We start from the raw sequence: 14,558 nt of genomic DNA, 5'->3' as shown, positions 1-14,558 counted from the left end.
ATGTTCTGGCAGTACAGGACATTGGTTAGGCCACTGTTGGAATATTGCGTGCAATTCTGGTCTCCTTCCTACCGGAAAGATGTTGTGAAACTTGAAAGGATTCAGAAAACATTTACAAGGATGTTGCCAGGTTTGAAGGATTTGAGCTATAGGGAGAGGCTGAACAGACTGGGGCTGTTTTCCCTGGAGCGTCGGAGGTTGAGAGGAGACCTTATAGAGGTTTACAAAATTATGAGGGGCATGGATAGGATAAATAGGCAAAGTCTTTTCCCTGGGATCAGGAAGTCCAGAACTAGATGGCATAGGTTTAGGATGAGAGGGGAAAGATATGAGACCTAAGGGCAACTTTTTCCACTCAGAGGGTGGTACGTGTATGGAATGAGCTGCCAGAAGAAGTGGTGGAGGCTGGTACAATTGCAACATTTAAGAGGCATTTGGATGGGTATATGAATAGGAAGCGTTTGGAGGGATATGGGCCGGGTGCTGGCAGGTAGGACTAGATTGGGTTGGGATATCTGGTCGGCATGGAGGGGTTGGACTGAGGGGTCTGTTTCCATGCTGTACACCTCTATGACGTTTCTCTGCAGAGTTTAGTTGCCTGAATAAAATCATGTTAGCCATTGAGTTCGATTGAAGGCAAAAGAGAAGGGTACAGACGATTTTGAAGTTTGTTGCTATGATGTTGTGACGTGTAGTCATCACTAATTATGCACAATTGTCTCTTGCGAAGTCTGTCAGCATGACTTGCTTAGGAAATACAATCCTGAGGTGTTTCTTCAATCACCCCTTCTAAAGAACAAAAATGTTTCACCCTGAACTCAAACAAGGGACTTTCTTTTCAGAAATGAGAGATTAGTTGGCACCTCCCTAAATCTTGTATTCTTGTGTTTCCAGAGAGTATTCCAAAGCTAGAGGAATAGGTAACTGAAGGCATGGCTACTAATGGTGACAGAATTACAGTAGTTTAATCACAAATTTTGGCTTTGTGGTCTCGGGTATCTTGGAGGATTGTGGAGATTTAAAAGAGAAGGGAAGAACAAAACGATGAGAAACTTGAAAAGTAGGATTTGACTTTTAAAATCAATGTCTGGTTTTACAGGATCCACTGTCCATCAGTGAACGATTGGGATGTAGGGACATAACTTGCTGCACATTAAGATATGGGCAGACAAGTTTTAGATTATTTCAGTTTTATGGATGATAGAATGTGGGAGACCAGCCAGGAATGCATTGAGATAATAAATATGGATGATGTTATAAAGGTGGAAATACAGTCTTGGTGATGGATTGGATGTTAGAATTAGCTTCATGGTCACATGTACTCACCTGAAAGCAGTGAAAAGTTTACAAGGCGCCACTTTATGTCACCACCTTAGGTACAGAGGTACCTAGGTGCAGATTCTTAAAAACACATTCTTAAGGAAAAAGATTAGAAAAATAAAGAAATTTAAAAGTCCAGCATTACAGATCATAAGAATAAATTAGAAAATTAACGAAGTTAAAAAATTCAGAATAACTCCTTCCAACCCAGTCCATGCCAGCATATAACCTCTAGTTTGTGCAGGGTGTTGACTCCAGACCGTGCCATGTTTCACCTCAAGGCCAAGAGACTGTTCTACAGCCATCTCAAGGCTGAAAGTCTACACTGAGGCCAAGCCAGGCTGAGAGACTGCTTCATCAGGGCAGGAGACAGCAACACCAGGCTGAGAGGCCACCTCATCAGGGTGCAAGACAGCCATGCCAGGTTTAGAAGCTGCCATGCCGGATCCATGTTGAAGCCAAGAGTACAAGTCCACGCTGAAGCTGGGAGTTTGGGATATCACTGAGCAGAAAGAAGGAAAAACAACACAAAATAGAACTCCAGCTGAGGAGTCCTACTCCGCTGCCATCTTGGATCTGAATATGAGATCGGAATCCCATCTTGGGATCAGAAAAGACATCAGTTCTGTAGTCAAACTGGTTAAAATTCTCAATGTTGCTGGGGAGAGGAATAGATTTGATTGCTAGGGAATGGAGTTTGGAGCGAGGAGCAAAAACAACACTTCAAGTTTTCCCGATGTTTGTTCAGTCAGTGATAGGGGATAAACAGTGTGATGAATTAGCAATTCTGGAGGTTCAAGTGAGGTAATGCTGAGGTTCACCTGGTGAAGTGAATGTCCATGTAAAAATTAATGCTCTCTCTAGGTGATGGAATTCCAGTCTTTGGAAGATACTGTCAAAGGAGCCTTGGTAGGTTGCTGCTTGTCATGGTACAGATTGTCACTACTTTGATACAGATTGCTGCTACAAGAATTAGTGGCAATGCATGTTTAAGGTGGTAGAATCGGTTTCCAGTCAAGGTCTCCTTTTTTCTCAGTACTGTTGAGTGTTGTCACAATTGCACTCCTGGGAATGTTTGTTATTTTGCATTTGTGTGGGATGAAGTTTCCTTGTCACTTATCAACTTGAGCCCAACTTTGTCCAGCTCTTGTTGCATGCAGGTATTGACTACTTCATTATCTGAGGAACTGTTTTTCTTTGAGGGAGCTAGTCCCAAATCAACTCAAATTATAGCCGTAGAACATATAATTACCTATGTTCCATTGTTGTAGTGTTTTCATTGACTCCACTTTTTAAAAGAACACAGATAACCAACAACCCATGAGTACCTCCCAAATTGGTCACCCTCCTTCAATAAGCACTTCAGCATTGCTACTGGTATTTTGGTGACTCTAACACAAGTCACTAATGTCCAGTTTCTTTCTTACCACAGTTTGATAGAAAGAATGCTTAACTTCCCTTAAGCATCACCATTCAAACACAGAGATTAACTCAAATACATGGAAGGTTTCTGCAAAGGTCCATTACAGTCACAAGCTTTTTCCAGGATTAGAACTGATTTAGATATTTATCAGCCAGTAATGTTCCCAAAAAGGGAAATAGACTTGTCATTCTTTAAGACATTGGATCAAAGTTTTGTTATTGTTGTAATTTCCTCCATCATTTCTTTATCCCAACCTAACTTTTCTGTGGCAATGGCTTAAAATATAAACATTTGTGTCTGTAAAATACTCATCGGGGATTTATACTGATCTTATCTTGTACAACTCATTAATCATTTTTCCTATTATAAAGTATATCTTCCTGTTTCACAACGCCCCTTGCAAGGCTTTAGGAATTTCCATTGTCCCCATCTCTAGACTTCACAACCTAAACCTTTCAAGTACCTAATAACATACCACTATCCTGTCAATCATATTTTACTGCCACATCAACAAGATCAGGGAACAAGACCTGGAAAACTTAACTCTGGTTGATCTCTTTCTTCACCATCCTAGATGGTTTACTATTCGCTATAATAATTTCCAACTAGCCGAAAGGAAGTCTATGATGAAGGCTTGTGATGATGTCCTCTTGCTTACCGTTCCCCTCTTACTGGAGAATCAAGACTAGGCCATTAAGCATTTGAACTTGTTGCACAATTGAGTAAGATCATGACTGATCTTTGACCTGACATTTTGTCCCGTACACGTTAATAGTTTTGGTTAACAAAAGACAGTTCTGACTAAGGAGAAGAAGATTTACTTCTGCATTAGACCTCTCTTCCACTGAAAAACTGGCTGAGATTGGGAAGTGGTCACCTGACTATAAATCAAGTATGCTAGAGACCCAATTCTACACCATCGGAACTATTTTGATAACAGGCATGAGTAAATGCTGTTGTGATGTGTTATGACCTTAGATGATGATAATACTGAAACAAGTCAGATTCCAGAGAGAAGCCTGGTTTACAATTTGGTGGCAATAGTCGACTGTCGCTGATATATTCACATGAGTCTGCCAGTATACTTTTAATTAACAAAATGACACAAGTTTATTCCACAAAAAAAGGAAAATATTTGTTTCCCAAAAATATTCATTACAGATGCTCAATTGTGGTGAGGTCTCACTTCTGTCTTCACTCTTCAATTTCTTACTCAAACAAAAAGGTCACGAGCATTTCCTTTCACTGATTTTCATCACGGTCACCGGATGTGATCGTTTTCATCTTTAGCTAAGGGACACAGACTAACTTGGTGACCTTTCTCTGAACTTGACTCCTTTTGAGGCTGCTACTGATGTAGTCTTTTCTTTTGAACAGAACCTGCTTCTGGCTTCTTTCTTAGAGTTTGTCAAAGCTCAACTTAGTCAAAATTTCAGCCATTATCTCACCAGAGGGTAACTGACCGAGTCATTTAGCTTAAGTCAAGTGATAACTTTAAAATGCTATTTGACCCAGTGCTTTAAAAAAAATGGTTTGTGACCCTTTTTTATATACAAAAAGCCATCTTCACAGATCTCAAAACCAAAATTCCTCTTTAATAATCCATGTTTCCAAATAATAGGATTATGTTATAAATCTTCATCATGGCTATGAGAGTTAATTATTTATTTGGTTATTACTTATTGCAGTTTTCTTTCACCCTGACTTTTGTTTTATGTTCTTTGATTTTGCTTTAGAATTTATTGTAAAGCGCATAAAAAAGATGCGGAAAATCCAGCATCCAATGGAATCTTCCACAGTAAGTTGATCTGTTGCATATCATTAGCATTCTTATTTGTACTCACTGTCAAGAGTCTGGACTATGAGGAATATCAGCAAATGGTGATAGGAATGTCACAATTCCTCTACAGTTCCTCCATAACCAGGGAATCAAGACTAGGCCATTAAGTCATTTGAATTGAGTAAGATCATGACTGTTAATACTTTCGGTTAATGAAAGGCAGTTCTGACTAAGGAGATGATGATCAGTCTGGGTTCCCCATCCAGAGTTCTGGCCTTTGTGCCACAATAGAACATCACATATGCAAATATGGTTGAAGCCAAGACCGTTCTGGGTAGAGATACCACCATTGGTTAAATTGCTAGTTAACCATCACTGCCAGCTCATGAGCACTTCTGAGCATGATTTATGTTGGCACCAGTTCACCTGGATAATTATTGTAGCATTCTCATTAGATGTGGCAGTTGGAATGTTGACATTGAGTGGATAAAACTTGATATCAACATTCGTCTCACACCATTTCATGAGATGATAATATAATTATTGATGAGGGAATACCTTCATCCCAATTTTTTTGACTGTACTGGATAGAGTCATAGAGATGTACAGCATGGAAACAGACCCTTCCATCCAACCCGTCCATGCCGACCAGATATCCCAACCCAATCTAGTCCCACCTGCCAGCACCCGGCCCATATCCCTCCAAACCCTTCCTATTCATAGACCCATCCAAATGCCTCTTAAGTGTTGCAATTGTACCAGCCTCCACCACTTCTCCTGGCAGCTCATTCCATACACGTACCACCCTCTGCGTGAAAAGGTCGCCCCTTAGGTCCCTTTTATATCTTTCCCCTCTCACCCTAAACTTATGCCCTCTAATTCTGGACTCCCTGACCCCAGGGAAAAGACTTTGCCTATTTATCCTATCCATGCCCCTCATAATTTTGTAAACCTCTATAAGGTCACCTCTCAGCCTCCGACGCTCCAGGGAAAACAGCCCCAGCCTGTTCAGCTTCTCCCTATATCTCAAATCCTCCAACTCTGGCAACATCCTTTTCTGAACCCTTTCAAGTTTCACAGCATCGTTCCAATAGGAAGGAGACCAGAATTGCATGCAATATTCCAACAGTGGTCTAACCAATGTCCTGTATAGCCACCAAATGACCTCCCAACTCCTGTACTCAATACTCTGACCAATAAAGGAAAGCATACCAAATGCCGCTTTCACTATCTTGTCTACTGCGACTCCACTTTCAAGGAGCTATGAACCTGCACTCCAAGGTCTCTTTGTTCAGCAACACTCCCCAGGACCTTACCATTAAGTGTATAAGTCCTGCTAAGATTTGCTTTCCCAAAATGCAGTACCTCTCATTTATCTGAATTAAACTCCACCTGCCACTTCTCAGCCCATTGGCCCATCTGGTCAAGATCCTGTTGTAATCTGAGGTAACCTCCTTCGCTGTCCACTACACCTCCAATTTTGGTGTCATCTGCAAACTTACTAACTGTACCTCTTATGCTTGCATCCAAATCATTTATGTAAATGACAAAAAGTAGAGGAATTAGCACCGATCCTTGTGGCACTCCACTGGTCTCAGGCCTCCAGTCTGAAAAACAACCCTCCCACCACCACCCTCTGTCTTCTATCTTTGAGCCAGTTCTGTATCCAAATGGCTAGTTCCCCCTGTATTCCATGAGATCTAACCTTGCTAATCAGTCTCCCGTGGGGAACCTTGTCGATAGCCTTACTGAAGTCCATATAGATCATATCTACTGCTCTGCCCTCATCAATCCTCTTTGTTACTTCCTCAAAATTCTCAAATCAAGTTTGTGAGACAGGATTTCCCATGCACAAAGCCATGTTGACTATCCCTAATCAGTCCTTGCCTTTACAAATACATGTACATCCTGTCCCTCCGGATTCCATGAGATCTAACTTCCTTGATTTTGTTCATATTAATTGCTCTCTCCATTTGACTGATGTGTATCCTTGCTCCTGCACATTCTTTAGAATGCTTTAGAAATGTTATTATCTAACTTATGTTACTTCTAATTTAGTTACTCCATGTTTTTCTACCATAATGTATGACTTTGCACTTCTCTGTATTGAACTTAATCTGTCGTCCATTGACTTGACAATGTCCTTGCAAAGCTGTCCTCCTCACAGCTTACAATGTTTCCAAACTTTGTGTCCTCTGAAAGCTTGGAAATTGCCCCTTGTATGCTAAGAACTAAGTAATTAATATAAATCAGGAAAAGCAAATGTACCAGTATTGTTCTTTGAGAAAACTTGCTGTACATTTTCCTCTGACCTGAAAATACTCGTTAGCCTCTACTTTCTGTGGCCTCTTGCTCAGCCACTTTTATATCCACGTTTGTTGTGTTCCTTTTATTCCATGCCGTATCTCCAGAGATCTGTTACGGGGTACTTTCTCAAATGCCTTTTGGAAGTCCATGAACACCTCATAAGCTACCTTCCTCTAATCAACTCTCTTTGTTAGCCCTTCAAAAAATCTCCAAATTGTTTAAACATGATTTGTCCTGCTGATGAGACCATGCTAATTCTCCTCGGTTAACTCATTTAACCATGTGACCATTACTTGTTTCCCAGATTATTGTTTCTAGAACCATCAAAAATGTTAAACTGAGTGGTCTGAGATTGCTGGCCTTATTCTTGCAGGCGTTTTTTGGATAAGGTGAATGTTTGCAAATCTTCAGTCCTTTAGCACCACACTTAAAACTAAAGAGCACTGAAAATTAATGGTCAGTTTTCATGCAATTTCCACTCTTGCTTCCTTCAATAACCTTGAATCTGCTGTGTCAGCTTGGTTTTCAATTCTATCTATTAAATGACATCTGGGGAATCAATTTAGCTCAGTTGGCTGGACTGTTGTTTTGCAGAGCAGTGTGATGCCAACAGTGTGGGTTCAATTCCCATCAATGGCTTGAGATTACCATAAAGGACTCTCCTTTTCAACTTCTTCCCTCACCTGAGATCTGGTGGTCCTCAGGTTCAATCATTCCCTCCCCCCAGCACTTCTCTCTTGTTCTTGTTCTCTCTCTCTCTCTCTCTCTTGTTTGTTCTCTCCTTCTCTCTCTCTCGTTTGTTCTCTATCTCTCTTGTTTGTTCTCTATCTCTTGTTCTCTCTCTCTCTCGTTCTCTCTCTCTCTCGTTCTCTCTCTCTCTCGTTCTCGCTCTCTCTCGTTCTCGCTCTCTCTCGTTCTCGCTCTCTCTCGTTCTCGCTCTCGTTCTCGCTCTCTCTCGTTCTCGCTCTCTCTCGTTCTCGCTCTCGCTCGTTCTCGCTCGCGCTCGTTCTCGCTCGCGCTCGTTCTCGCTCGCGCTCGTTCTCGCTCGCGCTCGTTCTCGCTCGCGCTCGTTCTCGCTCGCGCTCGTTCTCGCTCGCGCTCGTTCTCGTTCGCGCTCTCTCTCGTTCGCGCTCTCTCTCGTTCGCTCTCTCTCTCTCTCTCGTTCGCTCTCTCTCTCTCGTTCGCTCTCTCTCTCTCTCTCGTTCGCTCTCTCTCTCTCTCTCGTTCGCTCTCTCTCTCTCTCTCGTTCGCTCTCTCTCTCTCTCTCGTTCGCTCTCTCTCTCTCTCTCGTTCGCTCTCTCTCTCTCTCTCGTTCGCTCTCTCTCTCTCTCTCGTTCGCTCTCTCTCTCTCTCTCGTTCGCTCTCTCTCTCTCTCTCGTTCGCTCTCTCTCTCTCTCTCGTTCGCTCTCTCTCTCTCTCTCTCTCTCTCTCTTATTTTCTCTCTCTCTTTCTCTCTCTTGTTTTCTCTCTCTCTCTCTCTTGTTTTCTCTCTCTCTCTCTCTTGTTTTCTCTCTCTCTCGTTCTCTCTCTCTCTCATTCTCTCGTTCACTCTCTCTCTCTCGTGTTCTCTCTCTCTCTCTCTCTCTCTCTCTCTCTCTCTTTTTCTTCTCTCTCTGAGTGTAGCCCCTATGGTCTGGTAAGACTATGATGACACAACAGCAAAACACCTGTTATAAGCACACTCTTTCTTCAGCTTAATTTCTATCCCCTCTATCATTCAGGGAGTTCTGAATTTCTTCACCCTGCCTTTCCATTTTGAGGGAGTGTATCCTGACTGTGCCCAGCCCATCTCTTCTTGGAAGGTAGCCCATTGCTCAGCCATGATTTTTATTTCCCACCTCCATTATACATCCAGTGAGAAGTTAAGGGGTTAATTTGCTCTGCTGACCTGTAGTAACTTAGATGCCTGGGGTTGTGGGGGGGTCGAGTGGTATGTTTGTCTTGCAGGTACAATGCGAAAAATTTACATTGCCATCTCCTATTATTCGGAGTAAGTTTTACATTATCATCCCTTATTCAGAATCAATAAGAACATTGCAGTTAAAATTCTGACTACTCCCTGCAGTTAAATAATGATTTACACCAGATCTTGCCATTAAGGAATGATGTAAATTACATTGTGTCTGGAGATAATCAGGTCATTGCATCATGTAGTGAGTGACATGTGACTGTGGGAGTGGCTGGGGGTTGTGTTGGGGGCATGACTGATGGTGATGTAAAAAGGGAGGACTGTTCCCTTGTTCAAAGAGCTTCGCTTGACACGCTTTGCAAGCATTGTGAAAAATGATAAGTGATCTTCAAACAGGGTATTTGCTTTATAAAGTTTGGTTGTTCAGAGGTTGGCATATTGCAGTTGCATCAAGTGTGTAAGAATCTCAAGAAGAGAACCTAACACTAGCTCTATCCTTAATCCATTGAAGTCAGTTTTCCCTTCATTAATTATTCTTCTTTCATTGTTCAATCTTCTTTTCCACTGACATCCTAAACCTTATGATGCAATGATCACTGCCCCCTAAATTACATTTGATCGATTTAGTTAACGTTATACCCAAGAATTGAGTCTTACAATGTTTCTTTCCTTGGTGGACTGGGGACACAATTTCAGAAAATTTTCCTAAAAACTCTGCCCTTAGCACTGCTACTATCTCAGTGCAGGTAATTATAGTCCCCTGTTATAACTACTTAATAATGTTTGCACCTCTCTGCATTTTTCTTGTAAAACCATTCCTCTACATCCATGGCACTAGTTGGTGACCTCAACAGCAATGTGTCTGCACCATTTTTGTTCCTTTGTTCTAGTCAAAATGATTCTGATCTTGAACCTTCTAGGATATTGCCTTTCTCCAACACTGCAATGCCATCTTCAACCAATACTGGCACCCATTTCTCTACTTCCTTTTTTACCTTTCCTGAGCACGTTATATTCAGGAACATTTAAAACTTAGTCCCATTCTTCTTCCTTGAGACAGATCTCTATTATATCAACATTATGACTGCATGTGGCACACCATATTTGTAACTCTTCAATCTTATTTCTTATTTTTCATACATTCACATATGTGCCCTGCAGCCCTGATTTAGAATGTTTCTTTATTCTGACTTCACCTTCTAACTTACTAACCTATTAATCTATTATTCTTACCTCCCTACTGATGTATTTTAAATCTTCCCTAACACAACTGGCAAAATGCCACACAAAAAAATGCTGTACCAGACCTGTTCAGATTTCTAGATCTGGCTAGTACAGGAAGCACTTATTTTAATCATGATCCCCTCCCTCTCCTCCAGAATTTGCCTTTTCTTAGTTGATGTGATTTGGTTTCCAGCCCTCACTTGTGGAAACATTTCTCCTTGCTTTCTCTCTCAAAACCCTTCTTTTTTTTAACAGCTCTGTTAAATCCTTTTCTAATTGACGTTTGTGAGGACAGCGTGACACAGGCTGATATGCTTAAACAAGTTGATGTTAAGAAGGAGGGTGTGCTGAAAACTTTGGAAAATGTAAGGATAGAGGAGTCCCCTGGGCCAGACAAGATATACCCAAGGTTACTACAGGAAGCGAGGGATGACATAGCTCTGCCTTTGGTGATGATCTTTGCATGCTCATTGTCCACTGGAGTAGTACCACATGACTGGAGGGTGGCAAATATTATACCCTTGTTCAAGAAAGGGAATATGGAAATCCTGGGGATTACAGACCATTCAGTCTTATGTCGGTGGTGTGCAAATTATTGGAGAGGATTCTGAGAGATTACTTGGGAAAACCATAGTTCAGAGATAGTCAGCATGGCTTTTTGAGGAGCAGGTCATGCCTCATAAGCCTTATTGAATTCTTTTGAGGATGTCTCAAAACACCTTGAAGGTAGAGCAGTGGATGTGGTGTACGTGGATTTTAGCAAGGTGTTTGATAAAGTTCCCCATGGTAGACTTATCCAGAAAGTAAGGAGGAATGAGATACAGGGAAATTTGATTGTCTGAACACAGATTTGGCTGGTCCATAGAAGACAGAGGGTTGTAGTAGATGGAAAGTATTCAGCCTGGAGCTTGGAGACCAATGGTGTTCTGCAGGAATTTGTTCTGGGATCTCTGCTCTTTGTGACTTTTAGAAAATACTTGATTGAGGAAGTGGAAAGGTAGTTTAGTAAGTTTGCCGATGGTACGAATGTTGGTAGGATAGTGGATAGTGTGGAGGGCTATTGTAGGTTGCAACAAGACATTCTGGATTAGTGGTGCTGGAAGAGCACAGCAGTTCAGGCAGTATCCAAGGAGCTTCGAAATCGACGTTTTGGGCAAAAGCCTTTCATCAGGAATTAAGGCAGTGAGCCTGAAGCGTGGAGAGATAAGCTAAAGGAGGGTGGGGGTGGGGAGAAAGTAGCATCGAGTACAATGGGTGAGTGGGGGAGGGGATGGAGGTGATAGGTCAGGGAGAAGTGGATAGGTGGAAAAGGAGATAGGCAGGTAGGACAAGTCCGGACAAGTCATGGGGACAGTGCTGAGCTGGAAGTTTAGAACTAGGGTGAGGTGGGGGAAGGGGAAATGAGGAAACTGTTGAAGTCCACGTTGATGCCCTGGGGTTGAAGTTTCCGAGGCGGAAGATGAGGCGTTCTTCCTCCAGGCGTCTGGTGGTGAGGGAGCGGCGGTGAAGGAGGCCCAGGACCTCCATGTCCTCGGCAGAGTGGGAGGGGGAGTTGAAATGTTGGGCCACGGGGCGGTGCGGTTGATTGGTGCGGGTATCCTGGAGATATTCCCTAAAGCGCTGTGCTAGGAGGCGCCCAGTCTCCCCAATGTAGAGGAGACCGTATCGGGAACAACGGATCAATAAATGATATTAGTGGATGTGCAAGTAAAACTTTGGATGTGGAAGGCTCCTTTAGGGCCTTGGATAGAGGTGAGGGAGGAGGTGTGGGCACAGGTTTTACAGTTCCTGCGGTGGCAGGGGAAAGTGCCAGGATGGGAGGGTGGGTCGTAGCGGGGTGTGGACCTGACCAGGTAGTCATGGAGGGAACGGTCTTTGCGGAAGGCGGAAAGGGGTGGGGAGGGAAATATATCCCTGGTAGTGGGGTCTGTTTGGAGGTGGCGGAAATGTCGGCGGATGATTTGGTTTATGCGAAGGTTGGTAGGGTGGAAGAAGAGCATCAGGGGCGTTCTGTCCTTGTTACGGTTGGAGGGGTGGGGTCTGAGGGTGGAGGTGCGGGATGTAGACGAGATGCGTTGGAGGGCATCTTTAACCACGTGGGAAGGGAAATTGCGGTCTCTAAAGAAGGAGGCCATCCGGTGTGTTCTGTGGTGGAACTGGTCCTCCTGGGAGCAGATCCGGTGGAGGCGGACAAATTGGGAATACTGGATAGCATTTTTGTAAGAGGTAGGGTGGGGAGAGGTGTAATCCAGGTAGCTGTGGGAGTCGGTGGGTTTGTAAAAAAATGTCAGTGTCAAGTCTGTCAATTTTAATGGAGATGGAGAGGTCCAGGAAGGGGAGGGAGGTGTCAGAGATGGTCCAGGTAAATTTAAGGTCAGGGTGGAATGTGTTGGTGAAGTTGATGAATTGCTCAACCTCCTCGCGGGAGCATGAGGTGGCGCCAATGCAGTCATCAATGTAGCGGAGGAAGAGGTGGGGAGTGGTGCCGGTGTAAGTACGGAAGATCAACTGCTCTACGTAGCCAACAAAGAGACAGGCATAGCTGGGGCCCATACACTTTCCCCTGCCACCGCAGGAACTGTAAAACCTGTGCCCACACCTCCTCCCTCACCTCTATCCAAGGCCCTAAAGGAGCCTTCCACATCCATCAAAGTTTTACTTGTACATCCACTAATATCATTTATTGTATCCGTTGCTCCCGATGCGGTCTCCTCTACATTGGGGAGACTGGACGCCTCCTAGCAGAGCGCTTTCGGGAACATCTCCGAGACACCCGCACCAATCAACCATACCGTCCCGTGGCCCGACATTTCAACTCCCCCTCCCACTCTGCCGAGGAAATGGAGGTCCTGGGCCTCCTTCACCGCCACTCCCTCACCACCAGACGGCTGGAGGAAGAGCGCCTCATCTTCTGCCTCGGAACACTTCAACCCCAGGGCATCAATGTGGACTTCAACAGTTTCCTCATTTCCCCTTCCCCCACCTCACCCTAGTTCTAAACTTCCAGCTCAGCACTGTCTCCTTGACTTGTCCGGACTTGTCCGACCTGCCTATCTTCTTTTCCACCTATCCACTCCACCCTCTCCTCCTTGACCTATCACCTTCATCCCCTCCCCCACTCACCCATTGTACTCTATGCTACTTTCTCCCCACCCCCACCATCCTCTAGCTTATCTCTCCACGTTTCGGGCTCACTGCCTTTATTCCCGATGAAGGGCTTTTGCCCGAAACGTCAATTTCGAAGTTCCTTGGATGCTGCCTGAACTATTGTGCTCTTCCAGCACCACTAATCCAGAATCTGGTTTCCAGCATCTGCAGTCATTGTTTTTACCTTGCAACAAGACGTTGACAGGTTGCAGAACTAGACTGATATGTAGCAGTTGGAGTTCAACCTAGAAAAGTGTGAATTGATTCATTTTGGAAGGTCAAGTATTGAAAACAGATTTCGGGGTTAAAGGCAGGATTCTTGGCTGTGTGAAGGAACAGAGGAATCTTGGGGTCCGTGTCCACAGATCCCTCAAAGTTGCCACCCAAGTTGATAGGGTTGTTAAGAAGGCATATGGTGTTTGATTTTCATTAGCAGGGGGATTGAGTTTAAGAGCCGTGAGGTTATGCTGTAGCTCTTTGGAGCCCTGGTTAGACCACACTTGTGTTCAGTTCTGGTTGCCTCATTATAGGAAGGATTTGGAAGCTTTGGGGAGGATGCAGAGGAGACTTACTAATGTGCTATCTGGACTGAAGGGCATGCCTTATGAAGAAAGGCTGAGGGAGCTATGGCTTTTGTCTTTGGAGTGAAGAAGGATGAGAGGTGACTTGATAGAGGTGTACAGGATGATAAGAGGCATAGATAGAATGAGTAGCCAGGCTTTTTTCCTCAGGGCAGAATTGGCTGTCACAAGAGGGCATAATTTTAAGGTGATTGGAGGAAGGTTTGGGGAGATGTCAGAGGTAGGTTCTTTCCACCATGTGTGGTGGGTGTGTGGTAATAGCAGTAGTAATAGAATCGGATACAGTAGGGACATTTAAGTGACTCTTGGATAGGTACATGGATGAAGGGTATGTAGGTTAGTTTTATCTTGGAGTAGGATAAAAGGTTGACACAACATCAAGGGCCAAAGCACCTGTACAGTTCTATGTTAATCTCTTCCACTCTGAATAGAACAATTCCAGCTTCTCTAGTCTCTCCATGTAACTGAAGTTGCTTATTCCTGGTACCATTCCAGGAAATCTCTCCTGTCCTCTCTTGAAGATGTTAACGGTTCCTCAAGCAGGACATCCAATATTTTGTATGCTGCTTCATCTGATGTCAACCAGTGTTGTATAAAGATTTGACATACGACTCTTGCTTTTGTACTGTTTGCCTTATAAAACATAGAACAATACAGCACAGCAACAGGCCCTTCAGCACACCATGTCTGCATCAACCACGACGCCATTCTAAACTAATTCCATCTATTTACTCATAAAACAGCTAATTCAATTTTTAGCAGCTTTACCAATTTGCCTTACCACTTTCAAAGAGAGGTATATCACCCCATGACAACATTTAATAGTTTATTAACTAATTCTATGAATTAGCTCTCCACTAATCTACA

At 43.5% G+C, this 14,558-nt stretch overlaps 1 protein-coding gene across 4 annotated transcripts in view; it reads left to right on the top strand.

The window, feature by feature from the left end:
- Positions 1-14,558, top strand: part of phf11 (PHD finger protein 11) — a 76,586-nt gene that overhangs the window by 14,968 nt on the left and 47,060 nt on the right. For all 4 annotated transcript variants that reach the window (XR_011962502.1, XR_011962501.1, XM_072584534.1 and 1 more), the window contains exon 4: positions 4,480-4,541. Coding sequence is in view for 2 of the 4 variants with exons in the window: in XM_072584534.1 (XP_072440635.1) it covers positions 4,480-4,541 (62 nt within the window). In the remaining 2 variants the exon portion in view is untranslated. The remainder of the gene's footprint in view (positions 1-4,479; positions 4,542-14,558) is intronic.

The sequence above is a fragment of the Chiloscyllium punctatum genome, chromosome 15, assembly GCF_047496795.1.
Source record: "Chiloscyllium punctatum isolate Juve2018m chromosome 15, sChiPun1.3, whole genome shotgun sequence".
In the NCBI taxonomy this organism is placed as follows: Eukaryota; Metazoa; Chordata; class Chondrichthyes; order Orectolobiformes; family Hemiscylliidae; genus Chiloscyllium; species Chiloscyllium punctatum.
Note: the sequence above shows the minus strand (reverse complement) of the source record. Positions and strands in the feature narration are given on the sequence as shown.